Below are 23485 nucleotides of genomic sequence, written 5' to 3'. Positions count from 1 at the left end.
CCCCCAAAATGTTTTAAACCATGCTAAAATAGTTTTAACATGCAAATGAGAAAAATAAAATAGGAAATAAAAAGTTGGCAGCTTGCTATTTCCATTCTTCATTCCTTTGAGGCCCTACTCTCAAAATATATTTGTGCTTCAGAAGAAAATAATCCAATGAACCAATTCATGACAAATTAAGCACACAGGTTTCCTTATTAAAGATATTTACATGGAAGTACTGAAGATTGAAAATGATAATGATGGTAATGCTGTTGCCAATGAAATGATGACAGTTCCCTTTAATATAAGGCTTTAGGCTTCAAAAAGTTCTTTCCTTACTGTGGTAAAAAGTATTTGTGGTAAAGATTAATATTGAAAGTTTTAGCTGAGACTTTTGGGAGGGGCTACACCTGGCCCACCCTGAGATTGCACATGCTACTGAGCAGCTTTTGAAGGACCTCCCCTTTTGGGGGAGTAAAACTCCACTGGGAGGGAGGCAACTTTCGGTGGGCAAGGCATTCAAAAGTTCACTCTCTTTCGGCCTGGATAGCAGTCTAAATGCATGGTCAGAATCAATCCACCTGTTGCCTAGCACAATCACTGGCTGTCTCAAAACCATGAGATATGGTATGATAACCTTTCCATAACATTTTCAGGTGTCATGAACACGTTACTAAACTTTGCTTTGATCCAGACACATGGTGGTAAGAAGTGTTATAGATTGCATAACTACCTCAAGCCTCTATTATATAAAGGAGGGGAATGTAATGTAATGTATTAATTTGATCATTGACAATGCTATGCTAAGGTTTAGAAAAAAATCCAGTAGTTCAAACCGTTAAAGAGAATCCAGCTTTCCAGACCAGAGTCCAGTTTCCTCCTGTTGACATCTTACCACTCCAAGAAGACAAGAGAACTCAGAGACTTTATATGAATAGTTTTGCTTTGTTTTCTCCTTCTGTTATTATATACACCATCTGTAACATGTCCTCTCTGCAGAGGCCCACCCTCTGCAAGACCAATGTCAAAGCGTCGCATCCATGAGGGACCGCCCCTCTGGACAAAACTTTTCTCTCTCCCTTTTCTATATTGATATTAATTTATTGTTAGTTAGCATAGGATATTATATTCTGTTATTTTGGGCTGTTTCATTGAGCAAAATCCATTTGAGTTTTTCCAATGCAACAAAGGGGGGAATGTGGTAAAAATTATTAGTGGTAAAGATTAATATCAAAAGTTTTAGCTGAATCTTTTGGGAGGGGCCACACCTGGCCCACCCTGAGATTGCACATGCTACTGAGCAGCTTTTGAAAGACCTACCCTTTTGGTGGAGGAAAACTCCCCTGGAAGGGAGGCAACTTTCGGTGGGCGGGGCATTCAAAAGTTCACTCTCTTTTGGCCTGGAAAGCATTCTGGTGGTGTTCAGCTCTGCTTGGTGGTGGGGTATTTCATGCTTGGTCTTCAGCATACTGGTTCGTGACCTGGTGGGCAGTTCGGGATTGGTTAGTTTTATGAAGGAAAACCCTAAATTCCTTTGAACTAGCTTAATTGGGAACTCTCTGGGATTGCATAGGCTAAGCTTAGAGTTAACACTGTCCATCTGTATTTCTATTTCCTTATTTCCCTAATTGGTTTGACCTTTGTGGTCTAATTAATTCCCAAGCAATAAAAACTGATCCTTTATGAACTAAAGCTCAGAGGCTCCTTTTCTTATTGGCCTGGGAGGAATATATAAAAGGGAAAGTTCAAAAGGGAGATTAATGCTCCGTATATCAAATTTTGGCCCTCACATTACTATAATACTCTGAATTGTCTAGTGCAAGTGCTCTTATTGACATTTTATAGATGAAAACATTAATAGGTAAAGTGATTTGACCAGGGGAAAACTATAATGAGGATCAAATGAGATAATCCATGTAAAACACTGTTGACCTAAAATTATCATATAAATGCTAGCTTCGATATCATCACTGTTATTAATTAATATTAGAGTTATTATAATTGTTAATAATAATTACCATTAATAAAAATAAATAATAATAGTGATAATAATGATAACAAAACTAGCATTGTTATTTTTTATAATGCTTGTGAGAAACAGAACTAGGATTTGAATAAAATGAATGCAGTGCTCTTTGCAATAAGTATTCAATATTAAAATTTGTGGCATTGTAACAGACCAATAGAGAAATGTTTTTGGATAGTGGAGTTTCTCCAGTAACACTTAAATTATACCATATTGGTAACTGCTTACTCTGTCTGTTTTGGTTATAGTTATAGTTATATATATGGTTATAGTTCCTTTTTATTACATGTAAAGGCTTCCCTATGGCTTTATTTGACTTCAGTGTAGAACCAAAGGGATCCTCACATACATGTAAAGTCCCATAGTTGGTATAGGAATCACATAGAAAGGAAAGATTTTTGTCATCTACTTCTTACTAGTATTGATATCAAAGGCAGGTGACTAAATAGCTATTGACCCATATACCTACTTTGTTAATTGATTAAAATCTTTTAAAACAAAGATCTGTGTACAGGGAAATGATGGATTCAGGGTACAAATTGAGATATATGCTTTAATTTTATTGCTTGACTATGCATATTTATTACAGTGTTTTTGTATTTCCTTTTTCTTCTGGGAATAGAACAGAGCAAGATTAAATGCATTTTGGCTAAATGGAAAAAACCATCTAAAAATGTGTATACGCAAATTGAATCTACCCTCAATGAAAACATTAGAAGGAGAGAGGCAGGCTTTTACAGATCATCTACAGTAGAAAAATATTCACAGATACACTGATTAAAAAGTATAGCAAAAATAAGACCTTGTTATGTTTGTTTGTGTAATTACAAAAAAAAAAGCATTTCACTGAGTTGATAAAATTGTACACTTAACGTCTGCTCTAATAAAGTGTCTCCCAATCTTATATTAAAATAATACAAGGCTCCATGTTAGATACATCTATAGAGTCAACAATTTTCAACTACTCTCTCAGTTTTAACATTAGATTTGGCATAAAGCAAAGATGTGGCTACTCCTTAATCATATATACTAGATTCAGAGACAATGCTTATTCAGAGTCTGAATAAAGTAGAGATTCCTGGAAGATATTGAGTTTCTGTAAATGTTCCTATTTGCAAATGACATTGTACTGATGACACCAAGGCCTAAAACATTACAAATTCTCTTTAGCAAGACCCATAGTCACTTAAAAGGCAATCAATGAAAGAACAAGCAGATGGCTAAAAAAGGCATATTGCTTAGATTATGCCATACATTTAAATGGCGGGCAATTGTGTGTGTGTGTGTGTGTATATATATATATATATATATGTGTGTGTGTGTGTGTGTGTGTGTGTGTGTATATATGTATGTATATATGTTGTATAGGCATTGGAAAGAGAACTAGAGTGGCTCCCATTTGAATAGCAGGAAGGTATCTGGATGAATCACATTTAGGAAAGTGTGCTATACTTTCAGTGATTAACTATGCCCTGCTCTATCTTTCAGTAATATATTTTCCTGAAAAAGATATAGGGAGAAAATTCTTCAAATACCATACCCTAAAATTCACTGCTATCTAAAATCCAAAGAACTGTGAATAGATTAATAGTTTGAATAAGTAGGCTATAACCTTTTTCTGGTAATGCATTGTGTATGAAAAATGTTGTAAAAGATATCATTGAGGACAAGTATGACCAGAAAAAAAAAAGGGATACAGTCATGTAGCAAAAACAAGGGACAGCGGATACACAGCCTAAATGCTGTACTAGTGTCTATTATATATTTCAAGAAGCAGAGGGAGGGCTCTAGGGTATTAACAGGATTTTCTCTTAAGTCTTTATTACTCTAGGGTCCATGAACATAGAAAATCCATTGATTTCAGGAAGTCTTGAGTAGGGAAAAATGCATCTTATTTTTACCAACCCATAACTAAAATTTAGCATTTCATTTAATTATAAGTGCAAGCAATAAACAGCAATAAACTGATAGATTTTATGAGACTTCCAAAGGAATCCATGACCCCAAAAAGGGTTGAGAGTTTCAGCTTAATGAGGACAAAGGATTTCACACAGAATAAAAAGTCATAGATTGGTTGTGGTATGCATTGGTGGACAAAATATCTACATTGATGAGCTTGAGGAACTTTTGGGAGCCTGCATGATTTAGAACCCAAGTTTGCATGCTAGCTCTGCTGGCTAAGGTTCATTGTAGCTCTAGGATCTATGTTCCATCAAAGTATATTTCTTATTCAGACTTTAGAGATACAAACTTCAATTTTAAACTAAATTCACAAGGGGACTGAAAGACCAACATGAATCAAATGATCTCTGTGCAGTTATTAGTTCTCTATTCAAATAATTCTTAGAATCTTTTGTCAACATTTGGGCAATGGTAATTATGTTAATTTTCTCTAGGAGATATCTATATAATTTTCATCCTCTTTTATGGACAATCAAAAAATCTTGTGAAGAAAAAAAGAATCAAGAATCAAACTTTAAACTTTAATTATTGTAATATTCACATCCCTTTAAATTGAATGGATTGATTCCCTTGCATAAAATCAGATTCTTAGAGTTGAAAGGCACTGCAGATGTCATAGGCCCATGTCCTGTCTCCTATAAAAATCTCCTCTGTAGTCAATCAGTTTCTGCTTGAAGTTCTCTCAGTGATGGGGAATTCACTGTATCACCAATGATTCCATTTTTGAACAGCTTCAATTGTTAAGAAGCTCTTTCTCATACTGAGATAAAATCTGGCACTCACTGATTCTAATTCTCTTCTATATCTCTTTTCTGGATGACAGCTCTTCATATATTTGAAGGCAGATATCATATGCCCTTCCCCATCACCATCTTCTTTACCCACTGGTAATTGTTCCTTTTATACAAGGAAGAGCATTCTCTGATTTTAATGATCATTAGCACTTAATCTAGAAGGCAGTATCCCTAAAGTTGAGCAGGATGACACACAAGTTAATATCTTGGTAAGTAACACCTGATTGTTTTTGTCTTTGTTTTAAATTATATGTTCCTTGAGAAATATTTGGTGCTCTTATTCTGCCACCAAAGTCAACCCACAAGTGGGGTTGACTGTTCCTGGATATTGTCCCAGTACATCTCCTATGGCAAATTAATAGATTGACATTTTGGTTTATTCCAGTCTCCTATGAGATGTTTTTGTGTAAATCAATTCCTCAGAGCTAGCTTAGGTGAGGTTATAAAATTTACTTTTTTGAACAGCAAAGCTCAGAAACAGAGTCTGGCCCCATGGTGAGTCTACTAAGGTGCCTGAGACAGTCTTCTGTCTCTAACATTAACTACAATAGGAAATGTTTGCCATTGCCCCCATGGCTTCTAATGTACTTTTTACTAGACTTTCGAATGAATGGAATTGACCACTTTGAAGGCTACTTATTTTCATTTCCCTCCCAGGCTTTGATTGAAGATTGTGCTCTACAGTGAGATGAAGAAAATGTGGGAATCCAAGGAGACCAAAAGGAGTAGGCACCAGCCTCATCTCAAACTTAAGAATTTATGAACTAGTTAATTGTTTCTTAAATATAAAGAATGGACTGTGCCTCATGTCTTAAGACATATGCATGCAGAGAGTGTGTTCCACGTGTGCTAACACATATTGGCACAATTGACCTATGTCCAATGTTGCCTATAACTGAGGGGAATCCTGCCCCAGCCCTTGTACATTAGAAGTAACGCTATGCTCCTTTTTACTAGTGGTTATTTAGGAAGGAAGGCTAGCTACCAAATTGTCTATGATTTTTCCAAAAATAAATCCCCGCATCTCTGATGCAGAGATCAGCAGCAACCATTTAATCCATAAGAAACTGTTAATTACATATGGTATTTTGCATAAAATTTCAATCCTGTAATGTAACCTAGTAATTTGACCTTGCTTTGTCTTGCCTGAAATTTTCTATCACTGATAAAACACTTTTAGCTTTCTTTTTAAAAAAAAAAAAAACATTTCCTCACACACTGGCACATACATTAAAGGTCAACTGTAAAATTGCCACATCATTCTAAATATCATTGAAGGAGTGGAATATTCTTCAAAATGCCAAGGCTATTTGCGTATGTAAAAGCAATAGGTTTTTAGATGTGGCAGGTGAAAGTGGGTTTCCTGTCTGAATTCTCTGGGTCCTTGTCTCAATTCTTTACTCTATTTCAAGTTAGAAGATCTAGTTGCAGTTAGTAATTCATCTGGGAGCAGGGAATTACTGTCTTAAAACAGTATTTTACTAAAAATAGCCCCCTTGGCTCATTATGCACATCTCAAGAGACAAGGCTTGTGGATCTGTTTCTGTTTACCAAGATGTTATGCATTACACAGTACATAATACTGAGTGTTGTTTTAACTCCTACTTCCCCCATGTTATTTCAGTTAATCAAAATAGCTAACATTACATACAATAGGGTTTTAAAGTTTATAAAGCACTTTACATAGATTTTCTCATTTGAACCTCTCAACAACCCATTGAAGTATATAGGATAAGAATTATTATCCCTGTTACAGAGGAGTAAATTAAGGATCCAAGAGATGAAGTGGCATTACTATGGTCACACAGTATCAAGTGTGGCTGTATTTGAACACAAGCATTCTTGTCTCCAAATGCAACATTTTGTCACTACATCATTCAGTCACTGGAATGCATGACTTTTCCCTATGGAATTGTCTTTTGATCCATACCCTTTTTTTTGATCGTACACTTCTAAGGTAACTATTATTTCAGTTTATTTTTTTCAGTTATCAAAGGAGGTACAAATTGCATAGCATGGTCAACAGAATGACAGAGCAGCAAGAGCACTTCTATGGATTACTTTCATGATCTTGGGCAAATATCAACTTATTCAAGTCTCAGTTTCTTCTTCTGTAAAATGAGAAGTTCATAAACTATAGTGATCTCTAACATACCTTTCACCTTTTAAGTCTGTTATTGGTGCAATTTTTTTCATGGTGATTTGGGTTATATTTCTTTCCTGGGTGTCTCCAGATCTTATCAATTATTTGATTAAGAATATTTCCATTTCCTAAAAGTTAGTTTCTGAAACCAATCATCTGGGGTTTAATTAAATTTGATAAAGTGATTTCTTGGAAGATTTGTGATTTCACTGATGTGAGTACTACAATCATCAATGCCAATTTAAACTCTTTCTTGTCCAATGTCAAATGTCATCAAAAGGTCAAGGAGAATTGAATGAAGAAAGGCCATTGGATTTTGAAATTAGGAAGTCTCTGCTAAACCTAGAGAATAGATGGAAAGGAGGCTAGATTGCAAGAGATGAGGAGTAAGTAGGTAATGAAAAAAATGAAAATGAGTGCAGACTACTTTTCGAGGTTGGGGCAGGGTGGCTCAGCTAGGTGGCACAGTGAATAAAGTATTGGCCCTGAATTCAGGAGGATCTGAGTTCAAATCTGGCCTCAGACACTTGACACTTACTATCTGTGTGACGCTGGGCAAGTCACTTAACCTTCATTGCCCCACCAAAGAAAAAAGTTTGGCAGAGTGGAAAAGACATCTGGATTTGGTATTACAAGCACTTGATTTAAGTTACACCTCTGTTTCTTTCTATCTGTGTGATGTTGAGTAGGTCACTTAACCTCCCTAGACCTCTGTTTGCTCATCTATAAAATGAGAGGATTGGACAAGGCAGCTTCCAAGACCTATTCCAACTTTTGATGTTCAAAAATCTTCACAATCTAACTGAAACCCAAATCTTATATAAATCTGCCTTGTCAATGCTATGCTTTTTTTTTTATACATACTGTATCCCTTGAATATTCCCTGATTTTTTCCACATCTTTGTCTTTGTTACTGATGTTTCTTATACCCAGAATGCCCCCCCTCCCTTATTTGTACTTGTTAACTTACTTCTCCTAATTAAATATCCACCTCAAATGCAAGGTCTTCTAATCTACCCCCAATTGGAAGTAATTACTTATTCATGTAACTTCATAGAATTTTAACCAATATTTAATTACCATGTATTATGGTCTAACATGCACAGGGTTCCTAGCATAGTCTTTATCTAGCATATAGCTGTGTTTATCTGTGTTTATGTTTTTAAAAATAGTATTTTATTTTATTCTTTTCCAATGACATGTAAAGATAGTTTTCAACATTCATTTTTGTAAGATTTTGAGTTCCAAATTTTTCTCCTACTCTTCCTTCCCTCCCCCCTCTAAAAGCCAAGAAGCAATCTGATTTAGATTATACATTACAATCATGTTAAACATATTTCCACATTAGTCATACTGTGAAAGAAGAATCACAACAAAAGGGAAAAAATCCCACAAAAAAAGAAACAACAACAACAAAACAATAAAAGTGAAAATAGTATGCTTCAATCTGCATTCAAAGTCCATAGTTCTTTGTCTGGATCTAGAGGGAATTTTCCATTATGAGTCTTTTGGCATTGCCTGGGATCATTGTACTGCTTAGAAGAGCTAAGTCTATCACAGTTGATGGTCACACAATGTTGTTGTTATTGTGTATGATGTTCTCTTGGTTCTGCTTATTTCACTTGGCATCAGTTCATGTAAGTTTTTGTAGGTTTTTCTGATATCTGCCTGCTCATCATTTCTCAAAGCACAATAGTATTCCATCATATTCATATACCATTCATTAACCATTCCCCAATTGATGAGCATCCCCTCAATTTCTAATCCCTTGCCACCACAAAAAGAGCAGCTATATATTTTTTTTGTACATGTGGTTCCTTTTTCCTTTTTATGATCTCTTTTGTATATAGATGTAGTAATAGTATGTCTGGGTCAAAGAGTATGCAGTTTTGTAGCCTTTTGGCCATGGTTCGAAATTGTTTTCTGGAATAGTTGGATTACTTCACAATTCCACCAACAATGTACAAGTGTTCCAATTTTCCCACATCTTCTCCAACATTTATCATTTTCCTTTTTTGTCCTATTAACCAATTGGATAGGTGAAACCTTAGAGTAGTTTTAATTTGCATTGCTCTAATCAATACTGATTGAGACCATTTTTTTCATATGGCTATAGATAGCTTTAATTTCTTCATCTGAAAACTGTCCATATCATTTGACTACTTTTCAATTGAGGAATATCTCTGTCTATGTTAACTCCCACAAATGTTATATGCATATATGTTGATGTGCATATATTTATGTGTACATAAATATATATACACATGTTTTTATTGTACATATATAATTATACATATAAATATGCATGAATTCATACACACACATACTATGCACTATGAAAACACTATGCATACATAGAAACATAGAAATAAGTATGCTATCCCTGGTACTTAAGGAGTGTGCATATATGTATGTGTGTATATGTATGTATGTGTATATTTATGCATGTATATATACACACACACATATAAAAATATATGTATACACATAGCACACATGTATAAGCATATATATATATACAATTCAATTGAATAAGCATTTATGAAATGCCTACTATGTACCAACCACTGTACTAAGCACTGGGGATATAAACAAGGTAAAAGACAGTCCCTTCCCTCAAGAACCTTATACTCTATTGGAAAAGCTCTCTTTTTCCCTCTGTCTCTGTTTCTTCCTTACACAATACACATACATAACTCGTGTGTATAAACAGTACATATACATGTGTGTGTGTGCATACACATTTGCATATGTATACATTTAAACTTACATGCACTCCTCAAATACTAGGATAATGTCTTATTTTATTTCTATGTCTACCTTGGTTACCATGCACATTGTTTCATTGTACATTGTAGACATTTAATAAGTGTTTATTAAGTCAATTTTTAAATGTTAAGAGAAAAGTAATAGTATTGAGAAAAGGCTATTTTATGGAGAAAATGCTGTTTTGTTGCTTTCTTTTAAGATAGAGACAACTTAAGGATGTTTATAGGCAGAGAAAAAGGAGGGAGAAGAAGAAGAAGAAGAAGAAGAAGAAGAAGAAGAAGAAGAAGAAGAAGAAGAAGAAGAAGAAGAAGAAGAAGAAGAAGAGTAGTAGTAGGAGGAGGAGCAGAAGGAGGAGGAGGAAGAGGAGGAGGAAGAGAAAGGCAGAGACACCCATACAGACTCAGTCTACAGAAGAGAAGATGCACAAGGAATAGGATGCCAGTACTGAAGAGATATACCATTGAAGAGGAGGTAGGTTTGTGATGCTGAATCCTAGAGGCCAGAACAAGAAGCAATAGTTGCAAGTTACAGAGAGGCAGAATTAGGACTAACATAATGAAAAACTTGTTTAGATTTAAAGATACTCAAATGGACTGCTCTTGAAGTTTATGGATTTCCCCTATAGTTTTTCAAACAAAAACTGGATGATCATTTTAGGGTCTATTTTAGAAAGGGTTTTTGTTCAGGTAGACTATTGAACTGGATAACCTTAGGTCATTTCTAGCTGAGTTTTTCTAGTTTTGTGCTTATTTGAGTGAAAGGAAAGCAGAATTGTCATGGAAAAGATTCAAGAAAGTTTAGGATGATAATGAGACCAATACTGAAATGACTGGGTAGGGAGATAAGAAAGTTGGTTGGAGGATAGAATGGGAGTTTATTGAGGAATGCTGTTAAACATCTTTATCGATGTTTTCGATAAAGTCACATGTGGCTTTTTTCTGAAATTTGTTGGTCCCATGAGGCTGGGAGGGATGGCTAGTAAAATGGATGGCAGAAATCAGATCCAGAAAGATTTTGAAGAGCTAGTATAATGGTTCAGATCTAATATGGCAAAAATGAATAGGACAAGTATAAAAAAAACTACAGAAATGGACTTGATGAAGGAAATGTGAATAGGAAGCAACAATTCATGTGAAAAAATGCTGAAGTTTTTAGTGGACAGGAAACTCACATAAATCAACAGCATGGGAGCAATCAAAAATGTTAATTTTCTCCTAGAAAGCATTAAGAGGGGGCATAGTGTGCAGAATGAGGAAGATGAGAGTTTCATGGTAATCTGGATAGGATATATCTCTTCAGTATTTTGTGGTATTCTGGATGCCAAATTTTAGAAGAACATTGACACAAAATGCATACAATGTAGGATGAGCAGGATAGTTGAGAGAACTTGCAATCATTCCATATGAAGATTAGTGAAAGGAACAAGACATAGTCGATGTGGAGAAGAGAACATTTTGGGGGACAAGACTATGAAGAGTTGTTATGTGGAAGAGGTATTAGGCTTCTTTTGCTTAGACCAAGAGGGGAGAACTAAGAAATGAGTGGAAGTTTCAGAGAGAGAGATTTTGGCTTAGTGCAGCTTAACAATTTGACTTAGCAGTTTCCTAATACTTATTCAAAGGTGAATATAATTCACTTATTCACCATCTTGCCTCAGGGGTAGTATATTCTTGGTCACCACTATTTGGGAAAATTGCAGAAGGGATTCATATTCAATAATATATTTAATAAGATGACTTTTTGACACTTTTTCCAACTCTTAAGATTCTATGAATCCGGGGACTAATGGTCATACTGATGATCAAGAGCAGGTTGAGAAGTTAAAAGAGAGTAGGGGAAGTAGTTTAAAGAGGTTGTGGTCAAACAAAAAAAAAGATCTTTAAGGTTTTCAGGACAGAATAGTTATGTGTAATGACGACCTAAGCGATGATTACACTGGAGAGGAAATTAAATTCTTTGACTTCATTTTCTATTCAAGTAAAAAATAGTGATCATAAAAATCAGTTTTCTTCAGAACAAGATAAAAATGCACTATGGATGTGAGACAAAGAGGGAGAACATGAAATAGCCACAAAATCATACAAAGCCTCAAAGACTAGACATATTTTTTACTGAAGAATTTAGGAGAAAGGAAAAAGAATGGATCCATGATTTCATTGCTAAAGGGAATTCGCAAATAATTTCCCTCTACCTTTAGAGGCCGGCACCTACTTAGTAACTTAGAAGCTTAAGTAGTTGCCTTGCCCTACAACCTTGAGAAGTTAAGTAATATTCCTAGAATTACACAGACAGGATGTGTCAAAAGATGGACTTGAACCTAGTTTTTTTTCCAACTTAAAAGCTAGCTAGATATCCACTAAAAAGTGTTGCTTTTTATATTGTTAATTTATAGTAAAATAGATGTTTGTTGAATCTTACTAACATTAATACTATTACAATTTATCATATATTTAAGGAAGCAATTTTAAGGAAATTGTGCTATAGAGGAAAGAGAGCTAACCTTGAAGTCATGAAGACCTGAATTGCCTGTCCATTTTGCTTTACCAGTACTATTCTGTGTGACTTTAGGCAAGTCACTTAACATCTAAATTCCTCCAGTCAACTTTCTGAGATTGTAAATTGCAGAGAATAGGCCAATATGCATTAGTCAAGGAAGTTTCTCACTAGCAAGTGGCTATAATCATGAAATTACACATCCTATCCTTATTTCCCTAACTCTTCTGAATTCTAGTGTCTTCTCTCTTATTTCCTATATATTCTGTATGTAGTAATGCTATTGTGAATAAAAATAATCTTGAAAATAGATGAAGCTTCTTGTTTTGTTTATCATTTAAGAAAAAAAAACTAATGTCTTTGAAATACAAAATCTGTTGTGGCACTATGTGTGTGTCTGTGTGTATACAGACACACACACATATAGACACACATCTACATAGAACATAAACACACATATAGTTATACACATATATGCATATGTGTGTATATAGGTGTATATATACCTATATAAACTTGTATGTGTGTATGTATTGTGAGATTCAAAATTGGATATTAGATCATAAATCTCCCCTCTTTAACCTTTCCCTTAATTTATCTCCTAGACTAGTAAATGGAAGAAACCTCTGGTCTATAGTTAGAGCTTTTATTGTGTGGTAGTTACCAGGTGATGTTGATTAAAGGGATAGGAAAGTAGAAATACAAAACAAATAGTCTTAAGTCTAAGCTTAGTCTATATTCCGTATAAAATTCACCAAACGCCCAAGGCCACCTTTGCGGGGAGAGAGACAGAGCCGAGTCAAGCGCCTGCTGCGGGCTGCGTCCAACTCCAGTCTACGTCTGTCTGTGTGTCGCGCCAGTCATAGGACCAAGAGATCCCACTTCCATTCTCTCCTTGCCTTTTAAGCTCACAGCCCGGAAGTGGAGTGCTTAGCAGCCAGGCTGACTTGCATAGCCCGTGCATGGCCGTCGGTCTCCTCCCCGAAAGGGTGGTCCTTTAAAAACTGGCGTCTTTCCGTATTCACTAACCGACTGATAGTAAACTTTTTACCACAGTATATATGTGTATATTTACATACATACACACACATATATATTTGTATACTATATGTATATATATATGTGTGTATATATGTATATATATATATATATATATATATAGTTAGACACAATATTATATATCTAGTTTACTTTGAAATTCTATAGAGCAATTAGAACTTGACAACTGCTCCTTACTTCTATGGTTATGACACCTTTTTTCTAAAGAGTATTTTATTTTTTTCCAATTACATGTAAAGATAGTTTTCAACATTCCTTTTTATAAGATTTTGAGTTCCAAATTTTTCTCCCTACTCCTTCCCTTCTCCCATCCCTAAGATATTACACAATCTGATATAGGTTATATATGTATAACAATCATGTTAAACAAATTTCCACATTAGTATGAAAGATTTTAAATGATGTCTGGATGACTGTGGATATGGATGTTCTAGAGGGCATTTATGGTTAGCTCTGTATTTTACCAGATGTTTTCTGAGAAGGTTCTATGATTCTCTCATTCTGTGAGAGACAAACAGAAGGACTCCAATAATGTTCAGTGACTCCCTATTGCCTCCAGGGTCAAATACAAAGTGCTTTGTTTGGCTTTCACATATATTCATAACCTTGCCCTCTCCTAGTTTTCCAGTTTTCTTACACCTTACTCCCCAACACCCAATACTCTTTGATCCAGTATAATACATTGGCCTCCTGGCTATTCCACAGACAAGCCATTCCATCTCTTGGTTCTGACCATTTTCCCTGGCTGTTCCCTGTCCCCCCCCCCACCCACACACCCACCTGGAAGACGTTCTCTCCTCTGCTTTGACTATTTACCTCTCTAGCTTTCTTTAAGAAATAACTAAAATATCATCTTTTATTGACAGATTTCCCTAACTCTTCTTAATTCTAGCGACACCTCTCTTATTTCTTATAAATCCTGTGTGTAGCTTTTTATATATTTGGGGTTTTTTACATATTTGTTTGGATGTTATCTCCCCCATAAGCTCCTAGAGGGCAGGGAATTTTTGCCTCATTTTGTATTCCCAGTGCTTAGCACAGTGCCTGGTACATAGGTACTTAATACTTTTTTTTAATTGATTGGTTGAATTGATAGGTTAAGTATTTAATTTTCAGGAAGTAATAATACATAGTGGAGGGGAAATCCCTGATCTTTTTCTTGTTAAAGAAACATTATTAAACAATAGTGTCTTATTCTTCGCCTCTGATTTGTGATAGTATTTGCTACAACATACGTTTAGTTTTTTTTCATTTTAAACAAAGTGCAGTTCTATATTCACTAATGCACTTGAAAATCTCTATGTTGATCTTGATAGTTAGCCATACTTGCTAGCTCTCTAAAAAAAGATTATCTAAGAATTTCAATTTCCAAGCAGTTATTTGTATGCCACAAACTTGAATGCAAGCATAGAAAGCTATTTTAAACATTTCCCCCATTGGTACAACAAAAATTGAAACCAACATTTTCATAGCACTTAATATTTTGCAAAGCACTTTGTAGAGATGAGTGAAGCATTACAAATATTATATTCTACATTTTACTGATTAGGAAGCTGAGGTGAAGAAAGGTTAATTGACTTGACCATGGTCATACCACTAACTCCTAAATGTCAGGAACAGATTTAGGATCCAGATTCTTGAGTCCACATGCAGCAAACTATCCAATGAAGTTCTCCTTTGATGTCTTAATGTGACATAGCACAATGATGGCTCTAGCTTCCCAAAAGCTGTGCCAGTAAAACACACGTAAATCCTACAAATATAGAACGATTTTGAGTTTTGACCCAGGTAGGATAGGATGAGTGTGTCTCATTTGAGGACTAAATAGGGCTAGGCTCACTGAGTGGCATTAGGTAGTGAAATGTTGGAAATCATAGCATCTCATAACCATGATCTTCTTTATGAGATGCTGCAATGTGATTGAGTAAAGCAAGTACTCATTCCATAGAGAAACACACACTATTTGATTTATCATAATACTCAAAGTGGTTATGAGTAGAACCCCAAATATTTCAACATGCTCAGTTTCTAGGTTTTATCAAGATAAATAAATAAATAAACACACACACACACACACACACATACATACACACATATATTCACCTTCTGTGGAATTTGTCCAGCTTTCTGTTCTTCCTGTTCTGTAACAGAGTAGTGCAATGAATTTTGGTTTACTATTAATACCTAAAATAGTTGTCACTGTGTCTTTCCATAGAGATGAGATTAAGTGCAAAAGATAAGCAAAATAATTTTTTGAGGACATCCCAAGCCATCACTCATGTGGATGCCCATTTTTTTCATTTTCTTTAAATGCCCACCTTAATTTCCCTAAAATTTCATGATGTGAATTATAAACGACCACCTACTTTTCAATAATGGTTAGTTTGCATCTACTAAAGTTCACACCTTTATGTTATTTCCAACATTATTACAACGGTTTCAGAGAAACTTTCAGAAAAATACCAATCATACTTGTAATTGTAAACAAGTATACTCACAGTGAAGAGAAAAAAGGGTAACGGAGAACTTGAGATTATTTCCCAGGTAGGATATTTTAGGGAATGACCCTGGGTAAATCACTTAACCCTGTTTGCCAAAGGTCTTCATCTGTAAAATGAGATGAAGAAGGAAATGGCACACCTCTCCAATATCTTTGCCAAGAAAACCCCACATGGAGTTGCAAAGGGTTGTATACGACTTAAATGACTGAACAACAGCAACATATACATATCTATATATACACCCATATATAAGATAGCATGAATGAGAGAAGAAAGGAGGAAGGAAGGGTGAGGAGAGAGAGATGGGGCAAGAAAATATAAATCACTCATGTTCTGTTTTTCCAGGGTTTGTGTCTCAGAGTGCATTGAGCTGGAACTTAATGAGTAAGAATGTCTTGAATCCAGATATATATGCTTCCCCACTGCCTGATGCTTTCTGGATCCCTTTTCTGCCAGTATTTGCACATAACTAATACCCTCTGGTATGTACTAAGGAGAAGAGAGAGGGGCTACATTTTTATTCTAACTTGATCTGACTGAGGTTTCTTTGTTTCAGCTCAGCTTCACCTTTGAAACTAATGAAATATAGCATCTCCTCTGCTCACCAGTGTACTTAGCTTGAGGTGGTCAGTGTCCCCCAGCCAAACAATGACACCTTGGTTAAACCATCATTCTGCTAGTCCATCTGCTGCTGTCAAATGAGAATCTCAAGTACTTTTTTAAAGCATTGGTGTGAATAAAGGAGCTAGATTTCAAGTTCTGGACAATGACAGCTAAAACTTGAGTAATATTTTTTAACTTGCCTGGTGTAGTGGAATAGTCAAAATGACAGATAGGAAAAGCAAGTGGCTGCCTAGGGTATGTACAACATACAGGGTGATAGAATGTCATGTACTTTTTGATATTACTTTTTATGGTATTTTTATTATTTGTGTTAATATAATAAGGGGAAAGAAAGGGATTAAACATTTATTAAGAACCTACTATGTGCCAAGCACTGTGCTAAGTAGATGTCATTATTATCCCCATTTTATAGTTGATGAAATTGAGGCAAACAGAGTTTAAATGACTTGTCCAAAATCACACAACTATGAAGAGTCTGAGGCTAGCGCTGAACTCAAATCTTCGTGACTCTAGACCTAATGCTCTATCTACTATGCCATCTGGCTGCCAAATATAGTTTTAAATACATTTTAATGCTAGAACATTCTTTCCTCTGTAGGATATAGGTATTTGTTTTCTGATCAGTTCTATTGCATGTGTTTCGGTAAAGACTCAGAGCTTTCAGTGCACAATAATACACAAAGGTCACAATTTTCAAACCTTGCCTAAGGCAAGGAATTTGTGCTAGCCCTGGGTGGATGGAAGCAGTATTTCAACATTGTACAAATAGCCTAATTCTCACTTAAATTCAGAATTTATTCAACAAATATTTATTAAGTTTGTACTATGTATGGAGCTTTGTATTAGGCAGGCACCATGAAGGAACCCCTTCCAATCACATTAGATAATACCATTTACATGGATTAGGCACTCTAGGATGCAGACATTATGGTGGGCACTGTGGATCTAAAGACAAAATGAAAAAATCATTCTTAGCTTCAAGGAGTTTACATCCTATGGCAGTTGAAAACACAGCCTTCACCTTAAGGCAATTATAATATAGCTGTAAAAATATTCAGGCAAAATTTCAAAAAGCAATAGACATCATCATCATCATCATCATAGTTATTCCCACCAATAAAATGTTCTTGATTTACAAAATATTTCCCTTCCAACTATTCTGGTATTTAAATATCATTAGTCCCATTTTACATATGCAGAAGCGGAGGCTCAGAGATGTAAGTGTCTACTGATGGGGGAAGGTGAGGGAACTTTAGGTGGGGGAACTGAGAAAAGGTACAAAAGTGTGCATTGACATGGTACATGCAAAGAATAACAAATTCTTTGTTAAGGAGTATATTCTACCTATATTGGATTCGGTATAGTTGTGAGGAAAATTCTTTCTAAACTTTAAAGAACTACAGAAATGTCCATTATCAGGCTGGATAATATGTATATAGTTGAATCCATGAAAATGAATGAATACTCTAAGACAAATGATCTAGAACACTGGTGTCAAACTCACTGTGGGCAGCATATCAGCTTAGAAAACGACAAATTAACATTATCTATTTTGTATAGTATTTGAATGTTTTGTTAAGCATTTCCCAATTACATTTTTTTTAATTTAAAAAATATTTTTTTTTTTTTTAGTGAGGCAATTGGGATTAAGTGACTTGCCCAGGGTCACACAGCTAGTAAGTGTTAAGTGTCTGAGGCTGGATTTGAACTCAGGTACTCCCGACTCCAAGGCCAGTGCTCTATCCACTGCGCCACCTAGCTGCCCCCCAATTACATTTTAATATGGTTTAGCCAATCGGAAAAGCAAGTTTGATACTCGTGGTCTAGAACAGAGATGTCAAATACACATTGCTGTCACCAATACTCCCTGACTGTGCTTGAACTAGATTAAAATGTAACTTGAAAATATTTAACAAAATAAATAAAAATGCAGTAGAACATAGATAATATTAATATATGGTTTTCTAAGTCAAAATATTGTCTGTAGGGAGCCTTATGTTGGGTCAGGTGACCCCATTTCCATTTGATTTTGACATAACTGGGCTAGAAAGAAATTGTTAATTATTATTAGATTCCATTTCAAAACCTTTTAACTTCAGAGAAAGGTATCTTATTAGGAAGTCAAGAGATGTGACTCTGAGGGTTAGCTAGTTATGTGACTCTGGACAAGTTCCACCTGAGGATCATAGAATGTTAGTGTCACAAGACACCTCAGAGGTCATTAAGTCTAAAAGCCTTCATTTTACAAATGAGAAGCGTGGAGTTAAAAAGAAGTAAACTAACATGCTTGACCAAGGTCACTGTGGCAGAATCAGAGTCAGAATTCAAACCTTGATCTCCGGATTCCAACTCAGCCACTTTTTCTTTTCTTACCTGTACCAGGCTACCATACCTGGAACTTTTTTTTTTTTAATTTCAGTAAAAGGAGGTGTTGGATTAAACATCTATTAGAATCCCTTCCAGTTCCTTCATTTTTTACAATTCTGTTTCTGAGGATCACTGGCTATGGAGGCATGCTTTTAGCCCCAAACTGCATGAAGAAATTTGCTTTTTCCCCCAAAGAACTAAATATCCCTTGCTTATGGGATTTAACCATTTATAAAAATCACTAGATGAAAGAATAAATTATGTTCTTGCTAGAGAGCTCCCTCCTCTTTTTTTTTTTTTTGAGAAGGTGCCAGTTCTTGGTAGAAACCAGCAAATATAATTTTAGGAATTTGTAGCACAAGGTAAGGGGACTCTTTAACTGGCAATGACTGCCATTAAATGAATATAAATAGCAGTTACAAAGAAACAAGTGATATTCTTTTTGGTGGTTACATTATTTAACTTAAACTCTGCTTTACAAGGGTTTTTGATCCCCAAAGCAAATCAATTTTACTCATTAAGGATGTATAATGAACTGAGGAATGCTTTGTAATTTAGCTATGGTATCATAAAACATGATTTTCTTCTCTCCTGAAATGTAGTAAAGTTAAAACACTAATAGTTTACAGAAGTTTTTTATATACTCTTATAATAAGAAAAAAAATTGCTACATAACAAAAACTATCATTAACAAATTAGAGACAAGTTGCTCCCTTTGTGGTAGAAATTTGTTCTACAATGGAAATTCTCACAGCACTAAAAATACTGGTCCCTCACTGCCCTCCCTCAATATAAATTTTCAACATAATTTTTCTCTCTATCTTTAACTTCCTTCCTTCCTTCCTTCCTTCTTTCCTTCTTTCCTTCCCTTATTTTGTGCTATAAATTCCTAATCCTTTTATCTTAATTTTTATGTAGGTAAAATATATCACTTTTGCCTCAAAAGATCTTTGAAAACTATTTTTCTTTTTAAAGCTCTACAAAGAAGGAAGCAGAGAAACAAACATTTATTAAGTACCAACAATGTGCCAGGCACTGTTCTAAGGAATTAACAAATATTATCTCATTTGAGCTTCACAATAACTTGGGAAATATGTGCTGTATGTGTCTGAAACCAAATTTGAACTCCAGGCCCACTGCTCTGACTATTGCATCAGCCAGCTGCCTAAGTATGAGACATCAGAACTTAACCTACTGTAGGCAAAATTTTAAAGTAGATTATGTGACATTCCTATTGCTGTTAAGCACTAGAACAAGTCCTAAAGAGGCTTGTCACTTTCATCTTTGGAACCTTGTTCTATATGGCCTTTCTTGTTGCAGTATCAAAGTTAGATGACTTTGCTTGCTAAGGTTGTATAGCCAGCACAGCACTTTAGGTAAGAACTTGGGCCTGAATATTGGACACCTAGGAATTCCCTGTGAAATATATATGCCACCTGTTTTTATGTTTGAAAATCAAACCATCACTAAGTCAACAACATCAAACTATAGAGCACAGGCAAAGAAAACAAAAGCTAAGTACAAGAAATATACCTTTTCCCTTCAATTCACTTAGACTTGGATCATTCTTTTATAGGATCATAGATATAGATCTGGAAGGAAGTTCAGAGGCCATCTTAGTCAAGTCATTCACTTTACACATGGGGAAACTGAGGCCCACAGAAGTAAAGTGACCTCTCAGCTTTTCCTGTGTTGGAGTCCTATTGATGTATATGCATTCTTCATCTGAGAACATGAAAATCTTTAGGGACTTTGTTCTACTTCTTCCTTAGGTCTGAAAGCACCTAGTTTTCTTTTTATGAAGTCAGGAAATTTTGATCCTGAAAGCAAAACTTTCCTTCCTGAACAAAACTGCTGTTGTGCTTTTTCCTTGATGAAGCAGACTTTTCCTAAAATTCTGAACCCTAGGAAGGGTCTCCTCAGAGAAGCTCATGTAGTCTTTCTATTGATTCATCTAAACCATTATTAACCATTATTAATTCATTATTAACAGTTAAAGGAGTCAGTATGCATTTTTTTGCAGGGCAATTGGGGTTAAGTGACTTGCCCAGGGTCACACAACTAGTAAGTGTTAAGTGTCTGAGGCCAGACACTTGAATTCAGGTACTCCTGAATCCAGGGCCGGTGGTCTATCCACTGTGCCATCTAGCTGCCCCAGTATGCATTTTAAAAGCTGGTTTTGTTTGAATACTCAATCAAGATTTTTTAAAAAGAGTTAAACTACAAATATGTGGCAAAACAGAACAGGTGTTTTGGTTTAAAAAATTGTAAATAAAGTTTAAATTCTAGTCATCTAACTTTCTACTTATAGATACTTGCCTCACCTCCTAGTATCCTTTCTCTCTTTCTTTAGGCACTCAGTGTCCCTATGCAGCTCGGAGGCTGACCAAAGATCCTTAATGATCTACCAAATCATGCCTTGCTTCCTGGGTAACACCCCATGCTTCAGAATTATCCCTCTGACTTCACCCTTTTCTCATCAAAATTCTCATTCCCTAGGTATGATGCAATCTGTTTGTGACTTAGCTGCATATGATCTGTTCAACTTGTTATTAATATTGATGATTTAGCATAATTCCAGCTGTCCAAGATTGTCTGCATTGTAAAAGTGAATACTTGTTAACTTAAAGGAGTACACATGTAATGGTGAAATTTCAGATAAGGGAAGGGAAATGTTTTGGGAAAGTTATTTCTTCTCAATCTCCATCATCTCCTTCCAAATAAGCAACTTGTTGACCTTTATAGAAGATCTGCCTTGTAAAATGTGAGCACTCATTCAACACATGTAGAAAGGTGGTTGAATTGTATAAACTTAATGGACTCTAAGTCATAAGTGGAAATAGATGCATCTATGATACCTTGGCCTCAATCCTGGAGGTCCTCTACTTAGCCTCATTGATTTTCCAGATTTCTGGACATTACACTTAAAATCAAAACAGACTTTACCTTGCCTGTGCTTTGTAAGACTTAAGATGATATTTTGTTTTCTTTTTTTTGTGAGGCAATTGGGGTTAAGTGACTTGCCCAGGGTCACACAGCTAGTAAGTGTCAAGTGTCTGAGGTCAGATTTGAACTCAGGTCCTCCTGACTCCAGGGAGGATGCTCTATACATTAACTAATTTTCATATAGTTATAAAATTAGATATAGATCTGGAAGGAAGTTCAAGAAATAACTAACTAGTTTTCATTCAGAATATCTTCCTGAAAATAAGAAGAATCTTAGGAGAAAAAATGGTATTGGCTTTTGAGTCCTTTGCATCCCATAAGACATGATGCCATACTAAATTAGGTGAGAAATAAAGTATTTTCAAGATGACAATATTACAGAGTGGTCACAACATCTTTCTTTGGGGAGTCTAGGAATGTTGCTACATATCTTGCTAGGATGCTACAGTCATTATTGGAGGCAGGGTAATGGACTAGTTCAACCATCAAGGTCACTATCATAGAATTCTGTGATTTAGCCCCTAGTGCAATATCCATCTCTGGAAGCTACTATAGATTCAAAGACAGAATACTCAGGGAATCTATTTCAGGCTTTGGCATGCTCAGTTAATTTCTTGCCAAATATTTTCTGAATGTGGTTATGCATATTAGCTTCATAGCATAAGAGGATAAAGGAGGAAGGTGTGAAAAAATCAACCTCAACATTATCCATAGTAGAAGGAAACAATTAGTGATTAATTTTCAATCTGCAGAGAAATGTTCTTCATGATTGAGTAACATAAAGAACAGATTCACTTCTGGAAGAGCACAATCTGTTCATGTATCAGGGGATTTGTAGGTAGGTACAGTTCAGCAAGAATCAAAGGAGGTTTTGGAGAAAAAGGTGCCAATTCTCATAATCTAACTCAATTAACTTTTTTGTGTCTTGGATCCAACTATATCTAGCTAGGGTAGGATAGAGGATAAAAACAAAGGCATGAATGGTGTAAGGCCCAGTTCTTCATTAGGACTACCTTAAAAATTGAAATGTTAAAACCACAATTAAAATAAAAATATTTTGCTTTTTCACATTCCTTCCTGAATATCATTTATTTTCTAAAGAAAGGAAGTGCTAAAATAAGATTTATGTTCCTATTTTAAGAAATGGAGTTGTTAAAAAAAGTATACTTCAAAAAATTTAGTTTTCTTTGACATTCTGACACCACATTTGCTAAAGAATAATCTATTTTACAATGTATAGATTTGCGATATATCTCACTGGGGTCTCATGAGGAATGAGGAAATTCAGAGAAATGGTACTGAATGTTTGGGAAGTGAGCAGGTAATTGATTATTACCTTTGACTCGTGATTATTTCTCTATAATCCTTATTATTCTTACATAGGGAAAAGGACCTTGGCATATGCCCATTGAATCAAAGCAATCAACTATTTAAATGTTCCATGCTCCATCCTGAAATTTATTGTTATTTTATAAACATAGTAAAGGGAGTACAGGCCAAGCTACTTTCTTTCTAAAGCTAGTTTATTTGGAAAAATGGAGAATTACAAGAGCAAAAGTTGAGCTCTCTTTCTGTAGTGGACTTTGCTCATGCTCCTAATTCTGCAAAAAAGTCAATTAAAATGGTACTTGTTGAAAGCTGAGATTTAAGCTTAATTCTGCCATTCAATATGTGATGTCCATTGTCCCATATCTTTGAAAATCAGTTGCTGTGAATGAGAATGCAAGCTGAAAAGGTAATTTTCAAGCCATTCTTTGATAAGACAAAATAACTCCTTTAGTATTTTCCATTCAATGCTTTTCTTTTTAAGCTATTGCTT

At 35.2% G+C, this 23485-nt stretch overlaps 1 protein-coding gene across 5 annotated transcripts in view; it reads left to right on the top strand.

Moving 5' to 3' along the window:
* PLCB1 (phospholipase C beta 1) overlaps positions 1-23485 on the top strand; it is an 856495-nt gene that overhangs the window by 93131 nt on the left and 739879 nt on the right. Inside the window, exon 1 of one of the 5 annotated variants that reach the window (XM_043984632.1) lies at positions 9687-10147. The exons of 3 other annotated variants lie outside the window; for them this stretch is intronic. In XM_043984632.1, coding sequence (XP_043840567.1) covers positions 9893-10147 — 255 coding nt within the window. In that variant the 5' untranslated portion in view covers positions 9687-9892. Of the gene's footprint in view, positions 1-9686; positions 10148-23485 lie in introns of those variants that run through there. One more of the 5 variants, XM_043984630.1, reaches the window with a different exon arrangement.

The sequence above is a fragment of the Dromiciops gliroides genome, chromosome 2 (genome assembly GCF_019393635.1).
Source record: "Dromiciops gliroides isolate mDroGli1 chromosome 2, mDroGli1.pri, whole genome shotgun sequence".
In the NCBI taxonomy this organism is placed as follows: domain Eukaryota; kingdom Metazoa; phylum Chordata; class Mammalia; order Microbiotheria; family Microbiotheriidae; genus Dromiciops; species Dromiciops gliroides.
Note: the sequence above shows the minus strand (reverse complement) of the source record. Positions and strands in the feature narration are given on the sequence as shown.